Genomic DNA, 18001 nt, shown 5'->3' on the forward strand with positions numbered 1-18001 from the left:
TATGAATTAGGTCAACTAGAGATGAGCTTTTAAAATAATCTCTGGTAGACTGAAAGAATCCATTTCATTTGGAAGTCACTTGATCTGGTATGATTGGAGGCAAATGAATTTCTCTGCAAATTACAAGTGCTCTAGTTTATTTTACTTCCTGTTCACCTCTAAGAAGAAGATGCTCAGAGGTGAAGTTGAAGTGAAACAGGGGAAGAGGGGGACAGGGCAGAAAGATTTGATCTCCAATTATGTGGGTGATGGAGGATAAAGATGAATTGGAGCTTTCATGCCCAGTCTCCTGCTGTGCCCTTGCCGAAACTGGGAAGGGCTTTCCCTCTTACTCCTCGTTTTCAAACCTAGATCCTGAGGGCCTTCCTCTGTGAATACTTAATTTCCAAAACAGTTGTCTTCAAACTGAACCAGTTAACAAACTGCCATGTGCCTGTCTGCACAGTATAGATAACCAGTAGGTGCGTGGCATTGCCTTGGAGTCCAGTTCTGCTGGTGCAACACTGTAGGTACTAGCACACTTATTAACCGTCACTGTCTGCTATCGCCATTGTGTCTACGTTGGTGAGAATAGTGGGTGCATAGTAATTCGGAGTTGGGTTTCTCTTTGCATTTTAGGAGGTAGATCTTACTAATCCCAAGACATTTAGAAACCTGGCTAAGCCGATGGGAGCACAGACAGATGAACGATTAGCTCAGTATAAGAAGCGATACAAAGACTGGGAAGATCCTAATGGTGAGTAATTTTCTTGTCATGGGATTTTGTACACGTTTCTAAAGTAAGCTATTATCAGTGGTCTGACGCCCTTGTGTCTTTGCCTGAATTGCTTATCTATCATCGGTATATGTTACATATGCACGCATATACACAACTGTCAGAGTAGAAAAATCAGGTTTTGCTTGCCAACTGATGGCCATGCTTAGAAGGCATTTTTAAGGTATCTTGTCAGGTATTGACAGAAAACTATGTGTGTGTGCTCGGTGTAGGGCAGAAATTTCCCATCATTGTATCTCTAATCGTTTTTAAGCTGGGAACCACACTTCCCTTTACTGACTCTCAGTTTTATTGAGACACTTTTTATAACCCTTTTGCATTAAAAAATAATAATTGACTACCTTCTAAAATACTAGTTTCCTACTTAGGATTTATTGTGTTTAATGTTTATCATGTGTCCCCTTCAAACAGGCAAAACAAACAAAGGAGAAAAAAACTAAGTGTGTGGAATCTTTATTTTTCCTTGCCAAGAAAAGTATGTCAAAAATTGCATGACATTAATAGATTTAGAGAAATATTTAGCAATGCAAAACCAGAACCTAATGACAAGTTGCTATATGTAAATATCCTGCCTTAGTCGAAGATTGTTTGCTACTAAGGGTTATCTATTCCAGTAGGCCTCAAAACATAAATTGCTAGATGTGCTCAGTTTGAGAGAAAGGCACAGAATTACACTAAATTGGATAACCGCCAAATATATGTGTGGGGTTGCAGTGTCAGGATAAAATTTTTATGCTGCAAATGCTGACACTAACTTGCACTTGGTGTCACAGTTGTCACATACAGTAGTAGCGTTTTCAAGTCTGTTAATGAATACCAATTTTATTTTTCATGTTTACCCTTTCATTTTCAATTATACTTTATTTTTTGTCCAGGAGAAACTCCAGCCTACCACTATGGGACCCACTATTCATCTGCAATGATTGTGGCTTCATACCTAGTAAGGATGGAGCCCTTCACGCAGATATTCCTAAGGCTACAGGTAAAAGTTTAGAGGTTCTGCATTTTATTCAAGCCTTCTATTAAAACTGTTGCTTTTATTTTAAATGTTGTTATCTTGCCTGATAAGAAGCCTCATGAAGTTCTAGTCATAAAAGTAGTCACACATAGTTAAACTGGAATTTCACTCGTCCAAAATTAATAAATAAACTAGAATTTGTTTACATAAACAAGTGCCAGGGTCTTTTCAATCAAATAAGTAGACAGTACGTGTTTTCAGGCCAGGAGGTAGATGGAATTCAGCTGTAACTGGTTGAATTCAACAAACACTTTAAAAAGATAAATACAGTCCAGCTCAGTTGCTGTCTTTATTGCTTTTCTCCACTTTCTCTTTCATTTATTCAGCAGATATTTATTGAGTACCTACTGAGTGCCATGTACCGTTCTAGGTGCTTGAAGGACATCAGTGAATAAAGACAAAAGCCCTGCTTTGTGGAATTTACATATTTTAGTTGAGAGAGACAAACATTCTAAGTATATTGCAAAGTATTTTAGAATGTGACAAACACAGATAAGGGGAAGAGGATGGGATGTATGGGGATGGGGGGGTGGAGGAGGACATTATGCAGTTTTTTGTTTTGGGGGGTTTTTTTCTGTATGTATATTTTTATTGAAGTATAGTCAGTTTACAGTGTGTCCATTTCTGGTGTACAACATAGTATTTCAGTCATATATGAACATACATATATTCATTTTCATATTCTTTTTCAAGATATTGAATACATGAGATACTGAATATAGTTCCCTGTGCTGTATATTATAAACTTATGAACTTGTTAATTTTTGGTGGGGGGAGGTAATTAGATTTGTTTGTTTCTTTATTTGTTTGTGTGTTTAAATTGGGGGGTGGTAATTAGGTTTACTTATTTTTAGAGGAGGCACTGGGATTTGAACCCAGGACCTCGTGCATGCTAAGCATGTGCTCTAGCACTTGAGCTGTACCCTCCCCCCAATGCAGTTTTAGATAGAGTAGTCAGAGTAGGTCTCCTTGAAAGGTAACATGTGAACAGAAACTTGAAGGAGGTGAGGGAGTTACTCCTACGGACATCTGGAAAAAGTGTGTTCCAGACAGAGAGAACAGCCCAGTGGGGGCCCTCAGTCAGGTATGTGCCGGAGATGTTTGGGAAACAGCGAGGAAGCCAGTATGTCTGGAGCAGAGTAACCGCAGGGGAAAGTGAGAGGGGATGAGGTCAAGAGAGGTAACGGGTCAAATTGTGGCAGGCCTTGGTGGACGTCAGCACTTTTCACACAGTGAACTTTATCCTGAAGACAGATACGCTGTGTTCACTAAGACACAGCACAGGGAGTTTGAGGAAGAGGGGAGGATGTATCTGTGAGGCTCTATAAACAAAAGAAAGCCCTTTTCTATTTGAATTCGTTTTGTCAGTCTGTGATTTTCTTGATCATCTTCCTGGTTCTCTACTTAATTCTCATTGGTGTGAGAACTTGAATAACATGTTAACTTATAAAATTAGTCAAGCACATGTATAACCGGAGTATTTCCAGCTGTAGATGGCTACTGGAGAAACTTTTTTTAGAAGAGCATCATCAAACAATGAAAGAATTCCTGTTTCCTTATAGTCCTGCTCTTTCTCCAAAAACTAATCTTTTTTTTTTTTAATGACTTTTTTAAGTCTGTATTTGGATTTCACCTGGATACAAAGCAAGGGCACCTTTGTAAGCAGTGCCCCCCAAAATAATTTCTTTTTGTGATTATTTAAAATTTTGTGTATTTGACATAGGTTGATGGGAAATTGAATTGTCACCAAACATACTTAGTTGGGGTTTTCAAGACCTTGAGCTTGGATGCCCCGAGGTGGGAGCAGTTCTCTAACAGAGAGGTGCCTTCTCGTTCCGCCCGCAGGGAGGCCACTTCGACCTGGCTGACCGGATGTTTCACAGTGTGCGCGAGGCCTGGTATTCAGCATCAAAGCACAACATGGCAGACGTAAAAGAACTTATCCCAGAATTTTTTTACTTACCAGAATTCCTATTCAATTCCAACAACTTTGATCTGGGTACGTAGTGCTACGGCACTCTTAGGAGTGTTAGCCAGGGAAACACCAAGTCACTTTCTGATGATTGTCTGCAGTACACACTCAGGTTGTTACTAAACTTGGATCCGTGGCAAAGCCAATCTCCTGACACTGGGTTGTGGTGAAGGAAACTACATTGTGTGTTTATTGCAGGGCCAAGCAAGGAAAACGGGCAGCTCATACTCAAAAGACTCCAACTCCCCAGTAATGGCTTTCAAGGAAGGGAGTCATTGTGAGGGATAGGGTCACGGGGAGTGTCATAGGCTTGTGCACAACTCTGAGATTGGTTGGTGGTGAGGTAATAGGAACCTCAGTCATCAGTCTTCTGGTTCCAGCTGGTCTGGGGTCTACATACTGGTGGTTGTCATGTAAGTTAACTTCTTCCACCTGGTGGGGGTTTTAGTATCTGCAGAACAACTCAAGGGTATGGCTTAGGGTATTATCTATAGCCCTTGAGGAGGAACTAAAGGTCCTTGACTTTGTTTTATGGTTAAACTATTATTATTTTGCCTTGCTTAACTGTTTTCCTTTGTTTCTGCATTTTCTCAGTTCTCTGATTAAATTTGCTCTTTAGAACTCAGGGAAGTCCTCAGAGGCTAAAGTGTTTTTGCAAACAAGAGGCAGGGGACATAGGATGGGGTTGGGGGACTGGGACTTGTCCTTGGGAAGACCCTGCAGGTTCCTGCTCAGTTTCTATTTCCTTGTGGTTTCAGCTGCTATTAATTACAACAGGGTGTATGAGAGTAAATATATCAAAGAAAAACAGATTTATGCCCCAAAATAGCTGATTTAAACGTAGGGTCTTGGGGAAATTTTTAAATTTGGCACGGATTACATCAAATGGTCAGAATATCATTATTTCATTGAAAACAAAGGTGAGGTGAAGTTTTACTTGAAAATTAATGTGATTGAAACTAATAGCCAAGAGTGGCGTATCCAGATTGTTCATGTATAATTCACATCTTTGGTATTGCCTGAGCCATTCTCAGTTTACACGCTCGCAGGTTTTAAAATTAGAATTGCAGAATAACTTTTAAGTAAATCCCTATTCTTCATCCTGTTAGGGTACTATTTTCTAGAAAAACAGAACCAAATCAACATTTATAAAAAGGAGAAAAATTTCCTCAGGACTCCACTCTCTTGATATTATCCAGCAGTTACAGGAAGTAGATTTGACTTTTTGGCTACAGTTTCTTGGAACACAGTTTGCTGACCTATGTTTCTGAATATTTATTTAACAACATATCAGAATTCCATTGTTTCATTTTAAAATATTTGTGCCAGATATTGTTCTGTTTTCATACTTTTTTCATGCCCTGTATCTTACTGTATTAAAGAGTTTAATATATAAGCTATTACTGTACTACCTCATAAAAGTTGTTAACAGAAAATTCAGAGAATATTCATATCTAATACATTTGAATGATTTTTCTTTTTAATAGAATTTTTATTTAATTGTCCATCAGGCAGCTCAAACCTTCTGAAATTATAGCTCCAGGTCCAAAGGGGAAAGTAAATGAGACTCCCTCCTAAGCCCCAGCACAAGTCCTGAAACTGAGTCTCATTACCTCTGATTGGGCTGGGAGCTCACTCTTGAGCAGCTGAAGATCCCAAGTTTAGGACGTTGAGTTGGAGAGAGTGGCAGTTCCTCAAAGGAATAGAGTAGATGCTGAACCGGGAAAACCATGAAACATGTACAAAACATTTGAATGTGGTACACATCAGTGTTTCATTATGTTCACTTATATTATTATATATATATTATTATATATTATATATATTATTCACCTTTGGAGAATGCTACTGTCTTCCTGGGGATACCACTTTCAAAGAGACAAATGCAGAGAGATGCAGAAAGACATACCCCTAATATTCCAGAAATACTCAATCCATTACAATAATCTATGTTGCAGGAATGTTCTAGCCAGACTACTTATGAACCCAACCAAATAATGTAATTTTAAATAAGTAGATTAGAGAAAGGTCCTATGTCTTTGTCATGCTCACCTTCATAACAAATCATCTTTCCCCTTGAAATCACACACTTTAAAAACTACTATTTTGCATATAAGAGCAAAAGCTATAAAACTCTTAAAAGAAAACGTAGAGGTAAATCTTCATGACCTTCAAGAGTACAAGAAAAAGGAACAAAAAAAAAAGATAAATTGGACTTTATCAGAATTTAAAACTTCTGCATCCAAGAGTGTTATAAAGAAACTGAAAAGAAAACCTACAAATCAAAGAAAGTATTTGCCAATGATATATCTTATGAGGATCTAGTATTCAGAATATAAATAACTCTACAACTCGACAGCAGTAAGATAAGCAACCCAATTAAAGGGGAAAAGGACCTTAACAGACATTTCTCCAAAGAGGCCAATAAATGGCCAATAAGCATATGAAAAGATGCTTAACATCATTAGTCCTTAGGGAAATGCAAATCAAAACCACAGTGAGGTGCCACTTCACATCCACTAGAATGGCTATAATGAAAAAACACCCCACACAAATGGAAAATGACAAGGGCTGGTAAGGATGTGGAGAGAGTAGAACCTTCACGTGTTGCTGGTCGGAATGCAAAGTGGTTCAGCACTATGAGAAGCAGTTTGGTGGTTCCTCAAAAAGTGAAACATTGAATTGCCATGTGACCAATTAATTCTACTCCAGTAATTGTCCAAAAGAACTAAAAATAGGAACTAAACAAAGACTTGTACACATTCTTAGCAGCAGCATTCACGATAGCCAGGTGGTAGAAACAGCCCACATATCTATCAGTGGATAAACAAATTGTGGAATATACATATAATGGAATATTATTCAGCCACAAAAAGATATGAAGCAGTGATAAACACAACAGTGTGAACGAATGTCAAAAACACTACAGTAAGTGAAAGAAGCCAGACATAAAAGGTGACATAATACATGGTTCCATTTGCATGGTCTGTCCAGAATGGGTCAGTCCTTAGAGACAGAACTTACATTGGTGGTTACCAGGGATCACTGGTTTCAGGGGGTTGAAAGAATGGGGAGCAGCTGCTTAATTGGCTTCAGATTTCTTTTGGTTGTAATGAAAAAATCTTAGGACTGGATGGACAATATTGTGCACTGAAATGCCATGGAATTTGTTCACTTTAAAATGGTTAATTTTATGTTGCATGAATTTTACCTCAGTATGAAGAAAACCAAACAAAACACTGTCTCTCCACCTAGAAAAGATAGTAAATGATATAGAAGAAAGAGCACTTAGGTTTTTTCCCCTGACTCTGGAACGAGTAACATTCACCAATGGTCTTCTTTTTACACCCTTGGATATAGACGGAGGAGTACTAACTACACAGCAGCAGAACCAGACCAGGAGTTTTCTACAGACTGTTCCCTTTAATTGACATTTTTAAATTGCAGATAGCGCTGATGAAATAAAATTACATCACACAGTATTTAGGGATTATGAGCTAATTTTTGAAAAGTAGATTGTATCTCAGGTACCCTGGGGATTATTACTTGCTTCTTACTATCAAAAAATTGGGCCCAGAGGGCATTTCAAGGTGGGTAGAGTAAGGATGTGAAAGAAGGGGGAAGAGCTGTAATAACTTGATTGTTTCATTTTTTTAATTATATGGTAATTTTTCCAACCAAGTCAAGACATTCCTTTAAACAGTAAAGTAATTTTTTTTTATCTCTCACTTAATATCACATTGTAAATAAGCCATCAGATTACAATGATGAAAACAAGATTGCTTCTCGGGAAGTGTTTTTATTGGCCCCTACTTGGAACTGCCTTTGTGTTCTAAAATTTGAACAATTATACTTCTCTATGAAAATTTCAAATACAGCTATTTATCTAACCAACCACTGTTAAGCTAGTGAGTCAACATTATTACTTATAAAGTCATATTTTACAATGATCATCTGATTTGTACCTAGGAAAACTCTGTAAGCTGAAGTTTTTTATGTTATTTCAAAAAAAGAAGAAAAAATCCATTTCCTTAGATGCTAGTCCCATTTAATGTGTTTTGTTGTCAATAGATTTCATAGTAAATGATTTATTTAATATTTTAGAGATTATCTGGCTATGGCTTAAAATAGCAGTTTTATGTGCAATAAATATAACTTGTTTATGAATTATATCAACTTGAGGTTTTTGTTTATGCCAGGTAGCCCCCTAGTCTTTCCAAATGTTTTTTCTGTTAAATGATTCAACAGCAAAAAGTTATAGTTCCAGACTGTGTTTTTAATGAGCATCCTTGCAGCGACTTACGTGTGGGTTCTGCAGAGCTCTCGCGAGAACTTAGGGATCGTAAACAAGGAAACTGCATGTACTGCGGATGTTTTCAGGAGATTGTGGCACTTTACTTTACTCTTAAGCCAAGACTGCGTTCAGACTGAAAATGGCTGAGGATTTGGGTATTTTGCCTCTTCCGTGCGAATGGCAGACTTCTGTCCAAACAGCCGGACGAGAGATTCATTGTTGGTTAACTGCTCACCAAGCGTTAAGCATTCTGGAACAGCCTAAGTGAACATTTTAGAGAAATTGTTGATGATTTCCATATGAAATCTTAAGTCTTAAGAGGACTGAATTGATTTGAGCAGTTTTTACAAACTCAAAACAGTAGCCCCATAAAATGTTTCATGAAGAAGTCCTGTGGCCAATTAAATGTCAGAAATGTTGTATCGTATCCCTCCTGGAGAAGAGCAGTGCCTCTGAGGAGTCTTGCAGGAAAGAAACCTGTCTAACCGCACATAACTTAGCATTTCTTGGAGTCATTTGACTGTGAGGGCCCCTCAGTTTTGCTGACATTTAGTAAATCTCCCCAAGGGAGCGCTCCAAGGAGCGGGCTTAGGGAAACATCGGAGTAGGTGATCTCTGAGGGTGCTTTCTGCTGGTAAAATTGTGTAGTCCTAGTAATGAATCGAACCCACTGTTTCTGTTACTTTAGTGTGAAGTTACGATTTGTCTCATTCTTTCATTTTCTTTTTAATGTATCCAATTACACAGGCTGTAAACAAAATGGCACCAAGCTTGGAGATGTCATCCTTCCTCCCTGGGCGAAAGGGGACCCGCGAGAATTCATCAGAGTGCACCGTGAGGTAATGCACGTGCACTTAGCAGTTGGACTGAGACGTCACTGGGTCACTGACCACTGTGCAAAGAGAGGACCTTGAGCCATGTAACACCTGTGTGTCTAAGTTACTAATGTTCTGTTTATATGATTTTTAGTTAGTTTAGTTCCTGTTGACTGCTGGTCAATTCTTTTACTTTCTAAAGAAGTGACAAAAGTCAGCCAGTGACTGAACCTGTGTTTTGAAATGACAGGCTTTGGAATGTGATTATGTGAGTGCCCATCTGCATGAGTGGATTGACTTAATCTTCGGCTATAAACAGCAAGGTCCTGCTGCAGTAGAAGCTGTAAATGTCTTCCATCATCTTTTTTATGAGGGCCAAGTGGATATCTACAACATAAATGACCCACTAAAGGAGACAGCCACCATAGGGTTCATTAATAACTTTGGTCAGATCCCTAAACAGGTATGGATGTGTTTTTCTTATCAATCTTTTGTTTCATTTTTCAAGCTCCATAATATTTATACAAATGGTAGATGACCAATAATAATTAAGTCTAGACTAACTTTCTAATTAAGAACCATAAATATCACTCAGTAGTTTCAGTAGGTTCCCAGGTTATTACTTTCTCCTCCCTTTTACAGTCCAGATAAATAGAAATTTTGTTGGTCAAAGAGGATTTTCCCTCGCGGACTAGTGCAGGGCATGCTTTCCAATACCTGCACAAGACATGGCCGGAGGACAGGAAGAGCTCGGTCAGGGAAGCACACGGAGCCATGGGGGCCAGCAGTGCACACCAAGATGGTTTTCCTGCCAAGGCCAGTAGGAAACCAATGCTGACTTTAAGCGTTGTCATACAGAGTCATAGTTAGACATTAAAGATCATTCTGGCCACAGTGTCACACATGCATGTCCTATAGGAGAGCTGCCAACTGAGGAGCAGGAAGCTGTCATAGTGGTTCAGGGAACAGATAGTGGTGGTTTGGATTAGATTATGGGTGCAGGTCTGATCAGTGCTTTGGTGTGAGAGTGCATTCCATTGGAACGCCTAGGACCGGCCCTGCACTGGCTGCTCCAGCCACCATCTGGAACCTGGAGAGGAGGACCCAGAGCTCAGCCTCTCAGCACCCAGGTGCTGTAGATCTCTCACCTGCAGCAATGAGCAAACCTCTGTTAAGGAACCTCATCCCTTCCTTCATGCCCACTGTCCAGGGCCCACCAGTAGGGTGGGCTGCACCAGAAGAAACTGCAGGACACTGCAGAAGGCATGCCGTTCCAGCCATTCAGACCACCATCTTTCTCCCAAGTGCCCTGCTTCTGCATTTTGGCCCCAACTATCCTTCTCTGTTACTGTATCAGACATCTCCCCTGGACTCCCTTTTTGTAGGTTAGCCAACTTTGAGGTTCCAGAGTTGACAGTTGGGAACACAGAACAATGGCAAGTCCTTGTGGAAAAGCGGGACAGCCCGAAACTGCACCGCTCACAGTGCATTCTGACTCCCAGTGCAGGAACCATGTTCACTTTTAAAGTGAAATGCTTGTTGACAAACTCCAATCATAGCTGATAGCTGAAGAACCTTGGTTAAACCTTTCGCTTTCTTGAGGGTTACAAGTGCAGGAACCATGTTTCATACCCTCGTGGAAACGAATCTTCTGACCACAACACATGCACCGCGGCAGGATTTTTGCTCCACTTTTGAGTTTAAGAGGCAGACAGTCTAGGAGACAGAGTTTGGATATAATGTATTTCTAGGACATTCCAGGGACTAACAGAGAGTACGTCCAAGTATAACCATCCTAGAATCATCTAAGCTCTGTGGTCACCATACTGATACATCTTTATAAACACTAGCCTGCCCTGCCCTTGGGTCTTCATATAAAGTTCTTCAGTAAATGTTCATGAACATGCTTTAAAGTATGTGGATCTTTTTATATAACTTCAGAATCTTGTCTCATTATTAACATTTATAGGAAATAACAGAATCCTGACACTATGCCCTGTACGTAGATAAAATGAGAATTGTATGTTTAAAGGTTTCAGGGCCTAAAATGTATATCTTCCTCTATACAAGGCATTTTTTCTATTTTTTCCTTCTGGGAATCCAGAAGGTCAAATTCACAAAGTGTGGTGGTGGTGTAGTCATCTTAAATCTCATTTTGTATAAGGTTTTCCAGCTATCTTCCTCAAACACCAGTTTTCCAACAGAAATGACTGCCTATTTTGAAGATCAACAATATTTGAAAAATCATCTTAAACACATTGAAACACTGAACGGAAATGCCAAAGATACTCTTTTTCTTTTTCCCTCTACAACATCACTAAGTATAAAGAAGGCAACAATGTTCACACTATGTGTAGCGCCTAAAAGATACAGAAATGATGTCACATAGAGAAGGGCCCCATTAGAGCCAGAAGTAACCCAGTTAGAGGGAATGGCCCCTGCCCCCGGGAGCACAGAGTGGTATCAGGCTATAAAGAATTGGTTAATTTTAAACATCCCTAGAAAATAGTTGTCAATCAATTGCAGTTTGAGTAGATTAATTAACTTTTGAAAAATTATCATGAAATCAGTGTAGCACAGAGCATGGTGGTAACCCAAGCTTTAGTATCATAGTCCTGTCCCCGCTTACCAAGGTGTGAGATTGTGGCAACCTTCTGAGCCTCTTGAAATTTCTCTTCCTCAGATGTTAACTGTGGTAATATAATACCTAATGGTTGTTGTGAAGCTTAAGTGAAATAACAGCATAATACCTGCCATACAAAAGGGCCTACTAAATGTTAGCCTTTGTTATAAAATATGTCACCTCCTCTCACCCCAGTTATTTAAGAAACCTCATCCACCAAAGCGAGTGAGGAGCCGACTCAACGGAGACAGTGCAGGACTCTCAGTCCCACCAGGATCCACCAGTGACAAGATCTTTTTTCATCATCTAGACAACCTGAGACCTTCTCTAACCCCTGTAAAAGGTAAAATCGCAGGAAATAAGCTTTTTTTCTTTTAAATAAGCGTTTAATTCATGATTCTGTGGGGTTATTTAATAATCCTAGTTTAGCAATAGCAAATTTGCTCTTCAGCAACAGTGTGATTTGTACTAAGTGCTAAATCACCAAATACTTGCTGAATTTTCTCCTTTCCCTTTTCTGTCTTCTTTTTTTCGCCTGTTGGATTTTGCATCTAAAAAACCTAAACAGGTCTCTCCTCTCTGCTAAGATAGTGAAGACTCTAATAGACCAAATCTTGCAGCTCAACTTTATATTCCACATGTGGAAAAACTTCTGTCATCTTCATTTACACACGTTCTACTAACTTAGGAATAGTAGTAAGAAGACAGCATTTTTAATATGCCAACTAAAAGCCTCTATCTTTCAACTAATGTATGTTATCTAAAATTACTTTTCCAAATAGATTTTTTTTCCTTAGAATGAAAAAATGCTTTGTAATGCCTTGAAGTTGTCACTTAAATCCAAAAATTGGAGCAACAAAGTCTGGTGAATTGGATTGGCTACCAGCTCTTTGTCATTTGCCTCACTACAAAGACTCTGCCCTGTGCAAGCTCCAGCCACTGCCTGGGGAGGGTTTTGGAGCACTGGTGTGCTCAGCTGAGGTTGGGGCAGAGTGCGGCTTCTCGGGGAGCATCGTGGCCTCTCTGTGGGACGTCTAGGCCTGGGAGGTGCTGAAGACCTGGATTGGTTGCAAGTCTGTGCAGCATTCTGGGGAGCATCCCAGATCACTCTGCACAGCTCCAGGGGTCAAGAAGGCAGGACTGGGTACTAGGGGCCCAACCCAAGCAAGTGTCCAGAGACAGGAAGGCTGGAGGGAAGCCCAGCGAATCACTGGTCAGAATGGACATCTGCCCAGCAGGTCTGAGGAGAACTCAAAAGCTAAGCCCACAATCTAAGGTCATTTTGTCTTAATGTAGGTGTCAGGGTGCTTGATTTGTATATTTGGGATCCCTTTACCATCCCCTATGGGATGATGAAGTTAGTTTTCCCTGTCCCTGTTCTAATGTGTTGATTTGTCTTTTATAGAACTCAAAGAGCCTGTGGGACAAATAGTGTGTACAGATAAAGGCATCCTTGCAGTAGAACAGAATAAGGTCCTTATCCCACCAACCTGGAACAAAACTTTCGCTTGGGGCTACGCAGACCTCAGCTGCAGGCTGGGAACCTATGAGTCAGACAAGGTTTGCATTCTTTCTTGCTCACTCATTTAATCTTGCCCCTCCTTGGTCTGGATTTCCTGCTTAATGGGGATGGGGAGAGCTTAAGCAAAGGGCTTCTCAGCTGTTCCTCCACAGCCCAGAGGGAGGGAGAGCTTCACTGCGTCGCGTCAGGATAAGGTAGTGGACAAGTCATGTTTCCTGCAGAAAAGCCTCTCTTGAAAAGTTGTGTGTGAGGGGCTAGCAGTTTCCCTCCTGTTCAGAGAAGCCCTCCAAGAGGTCCTAACCAGCCAGGTAGTCAGCATTTCTGCCAACGGGAGGAGCCTCCGTTTGAGTCATCATCTGGCCCACTTGCCATTTCAGTGCTCTCAAGTGGCTGTCAGCAAACCTGTCACCCCTTCCCCCAAGAAGCAGCAGCTACCGTTCTGAGCCCCATCAGTATCTCTTGCAGAGGCAGTATGTAGTGATCCTCTGGTGCCCAGGGCTTGCCCTCTGACGTCCCCTCCTGAGCACACCAGGGGCCTGGTCTGTGCGAGTGTGTAACACACTTCTATTCAGTCACGTTCTCACTGATCAGCTGCCCTCGTGCTTTCCTGTCACATTCTGACTGGCTACGACAAACACACCCTGTTACCAGATTACCCCCTGCATCTGACATAGCATCACACACTCTGAACATCATTTTCCAGGACCAGAGAAACTGGAGACCCCCATTATGAGCAAAATCCTTTTTTTTATATTTTTAACAGCAACTGTAGTTAGGAGGCTGTAGGGAATAAATAGTTCAGAGTAGAGCTTCGGTGGGCCTGTAGCTAAGTTGAAGCCAGCCCAGCACATACATGTGCCTGTGAGGGACCTACATAGAGGTTCTCCTCCACTCAGTATGCTCGCTGTGTTTCAGAAGCTTGTAGTGCTTGGTGATGGCATGTGTGTCTCACATCTGTTCTGTCTTACAGGCAGTGACTGTTTATGAATGTTTGTCTGAGTGGGGCCAGATTCTCTGTGCAATCTGCCCCAACCCCAAGCTGGTCATCACGGGCGGAACAAGCACAGTTGTGTGTGTGTGGGAGATGGGCACCTCGAAGGAAAAGGCTAAGACGCTCACTCTCAAACAGGTAACAGAACGTGCAGAAGATGGACATAACATACGCACCTCAGTTGCCCGCATTCCAGAGAAACCAGGAAACGCCCATAATTCCAAGGTGTTTCAGACATAATAGACAAAACCAAATAAATGTATGTTCTTTTGCTGGAAATGGGTCTAAAATAAAGGAATGATATCAGAAGATACTATTTCTGAAAATGATCTAAACTGGTCCTTTTTTTAAATCTGAAGCAAGCTGTCTTTAGGTCATATTTTTTATAATAGCTCTAAGTAATCTAAACATTTTTCAGAAGTTATATGTAGGTTAAGTTTTTGCAAACCAAATTATGTTTGGTTTTGGTTCATACCCATTTCCTTTCTGAGTTACTTTCATTCATCTAGAGCATTAAATCAAAAGTTCTTTAGTTTTTCTGTTTCCTTTATCGTATTCTTAAGAACATGACAAACTCATGAATGTATTCAGTAGAACCACTGGTGATTTTATTAACAAGTATTTCTGATCACTTGTTATCTGCTATTACAAATTTTTAATCAAAGTAAGAATCTTTTTATAATTAAGCCATCATCTTTTAATATTTGATTTGTAAGTGGATTTACCATAGAGGTTTAATGGAGTATACATCTAGTTTTTTTTTATGATGTACATTTGAAAAGTAGTGTAACAATAATATCTGCCGTTTATTATTTATCATTATTTATATATATATATATATATATATATATATATATATATATATATAAAATAAAATTATTTCTTTATCATTATTACTTATTGAGCACCTGGCATGTTCAGGTCACAGTGCTAGAGGGTTAAAAAATGTAAAACTCCAGTCCTGTTAATTCTACAGGGTACTCATCATCCCTGTTTACACCTGAAAAAATCATGGCTTAGAGGTTAAGACACATCCCCATGTCACAGTGATAAAGCCACGATATAAATTCAGTTCTGTGTTTAAAGCCCGGCTCAAGCAAACAGTGGTGTTTTAAATATCTGTGGGAAGAACTGAACGCCTCATACTTACACCAGTGTCCACCTGTGTAGTCTAGAAACTTCTTGGGTTGCTGGGTCTGAAAGGGAGCCCCGTAAGAGACAGTCTCGACATGAACAGACACGAGGTTGGCAGCGCAGTTTGCTGGTCCGGACAGTCTTTTCACCTTAGAAAGTGGGCTTTGAAGCTAGTGTGCCTACAGGTGCCCCTCGGTAGAAAGTACTCCTTACGTAAAAGAGCCTTCTGGGGTTTGCTAAATCTATAGTAAGGATGTCTGCATGACCAGAATTTTAGGCTGACAACCCATTAATTAAATAGTAAATACTCAGGAATTCCTAACAGTAATCTGAACCTTTTTCTTCAAAAATACTTGTTTTCCCACATTGCCATTTCCCTGGATCCTGTTTCTCTTCGTATTCCAGCAAAAGAGAAAAGTTCTCATGCTAGTTTGAAGCAGGGGTCCCTGTCAGACACATGTCCAGGTGTGTCCGATTCAGTAACGGACTCATCACACACATCAGGCCCACATCTCCCTTCATCTTTCTTGGACCACGTACTGCAACAGTGCATTTCTCACACTTTGTACATTTTTTAAAAATCTGTCCAATTGTTCCTCAGAATGGACTTAACAGGAATTGATGGCATAAAAAAATAGATTCCGGGTTTAAATCCTGTATTTTGGGGGCCCTGATTGATACATCTCCACATAGAAATAGTCTGAAGAAACCCAAGCCGGGTTTCAGTTGCCGCTCCCCCTTCCTTCTAAGATCCTGGCCCGAGTCCAGGAAAGAGGTGGTAGAGAGTGAGATTAGAGCCTCCCGGGTCTTCCAGGCTCCCCTCCTCCCCCCATGGAAGGAGGCGGGGACACAGGAGGAGGGTGAGGACTCTGCAGACATACTGCGCAGGGCCCTCGCTCCCAGCACGGGCGCTGCCCTTCCCTTAGGGTCCGCGTCTCCCAGAGCCCCTCCAGGACCGCTCCGCTGTGACCAGCCTGGTTTTTCTCTTCTCCTCCTAGGCCTTACTTGGCCACACGGACACTGTCACCTGTGCCACCGCATCACTAGCCTATCACATAATTGTCAGTGGGTCCCGTGACCGAACCTGCATCATTTGGGACCTGAACAAACTGTCGTTCCTAACCCAGCTCCGAGGCCACCGGGCTCCCGTTTCTGCTCTTTGTATCAATGAATTAACAGTAAGTAGTAAATTGCCTACTTGGTTTATGTGTCAGAAAAAAAGTAGCTCTGGCCAGTAGAAACAAAAAATGGCTCTATGTGTTTTCTAAGTTGATGGGCGCTCATTTTTAAAAGCCACTTGACTTATATGTTGTTTGCAAAAGGAAATGAATATTAAACTTTGTAACCCAGAGAGCAGTTTTGTCTTAGAATCCAATCATGGCAGCATACTTAAAAGTATTTGGGTCAAAATAGAACATTCTAGAATATGCTTTTTAAAAAGCAGATTTGTGGGACTTTTAAAATTGTGTTGACGTTTTTATGAAATATATTCAAAGTATTTATTATATGAAGTGAAAAGAGTAACATTTGGATACCCAAACAAGACAATACTTATTGTAAAACTTTTCAAAACAGACCCTAAAGTTATCAGAGAACAGTATCTCTTCTCAAAAATACAAATAAATACAATGAATCAGAATAGGAGCCCCCCCCATGCAGACCAGGCCCCCCTGTGGTGGCGGAGGGGAGGGCAGTCACTGCTAAGGTGTGTTGGCAAATGGGGAGCTAAGGGTAGACGTGGAAAGACTGAGGTCTCGGTGTCCAAGGGACAAATGATCAGATTCATATGTAGGTGAAGCCCACATACGCAAACCAAAATCCGCCATAACCCTGCTCCTCCTCATTTCTTAGCTCTGTACACCCGATCCCACCGTCACCCTCAGCCCTGCCGGGATCGTCCTGCATGACACAGGGTAGTTCTAACCGCGTCACACCGTCACCCATGGGCAGCTGTCCCCTTGAGGGATGCTGACTATTACGCTTTTAGTCAGATACCTTGTGGTCACTCAGAGAAAAAGGAAAAGGGAAGTTACTCAGTTCTAGTTAACGGCACTTTGATCCTCTCGTCATAGTAAGAGTCATCAGAGTTGGGAATGAGTGGGGTGCGTGAGGGCTAAAAGAGTCAGATTCTTCTTTTGTTGTATTTGAAAGGCTTAAAATGTGTTTCGAACAGCACCTTGGGTTGGGCGTGCCAACACACCTAAGAGGTGTGTGGAAATATCCGTGCAACAGAAGCGCTGTGATCCCCGCTGCGTGGCTATGAGTCCAAGGCTTAGTCGCGCTATTTCAAGCACTTTGTTTTGGGTTTGTTGTTAACTTAAACCCTGAGAATTTTATTTATAGTTAGCTGTTATTTGAGCCAGTACACACCCATTGGATTGCAGTTGTTGCTGCAGACACTACAGACGTACTTGATTCTTCCCTTTTAAGATGCTTTTGTAATCTCTTAGTGACTTGTGGAAAGATTTCCATTCCTGCTATGTTTCCTGCCACCACTGTCAAGGCTGCTTTACTTCACTTTGCATTTTGGGCCTCAGCTACCTTTCAGCTGCCCTTTAATTCTCCGTCTTACTCTCAGCCCTCATAACCACGGGGTTTGCTCCAGCGCCCTCTAGCTGAGGTGCCCTGGGGTAAGTGAAGAAAGCCTCGTGTGGCGCTGCCTCCTGTCTCCTGCAGAGACTGGGGCCGTTCATTAAAACTCAGCTGCTGACACTTGCCATCAGAGGCGGTGCAGCGGCTGGTACAGAGGTAGGCACGGCAGTGGTTTGCTAAGCATTATTTTTGTTTGGGATTTGGTTTGGTTCTTGCCTCCTTGGTAGAATAAGAGCCGAGGGAGAGAACAGATAGCAAGACCGGC

The 18001-nt window shown here is 41.1% G+C and overlaps 1 protein-coding gene across 5 annotated transcripts in view; it reads left to right on the top strand.

Moving 5' to 3' along the window:
* WDFY3 (WD repeat and FYVE domain containing 3) overlaps positions 1-18001 on the top strand; it is a 242775-nt gene that overhangs the window by 211447 nt on the left and 13327 nt on the right. For all 5 annotated transcript variants that reach the window (XM_032498818.1, XM_032498840.1, XM_032498836.1 and 2 more), the window contains 9 exons: positions 619-736; positions 1651-1757; positions 3639-3792; positions 8807-8898; positions 9125-9337; positions 11693-11840; positions 12903-13057; positions 13990-14148; positions 16143-16322. In XM_032498818.1, the coding sequence (XP_032354709.1) occupies positions 619-736; positions 1651-1757; positions 3639-3792; positions 8807-8898; positions 9125-9337; positions 11693-11840; positions 12903-13057; positions 13990-14148; positions 16143-16322 (1326 nt within the window). The remainder of the gene's footprint in view (positions 1-618; positions 737-1650; positions 1758-3638; positions 3793-8806; positions 8899-9124; positions 9338-11692; positions 11841-12902; positions 13058-13989; positions 14149-16142; positions 16323-18001) is intronic.

The sequence above is a fragment of the Camelus ferus genome, chromosome 2, assembly GCF_009834535.1.
Source record: "Camelus ferus isolate YT-003-E chromosome 2, BCGSAC_Cfer_1.0, whole genome shotgun sequence".
NCBI lineage: Eukaryota > Metazoa > Chordata > Mammalia > Artiodactyla > Camelidae > Camelus > Camelus ferus.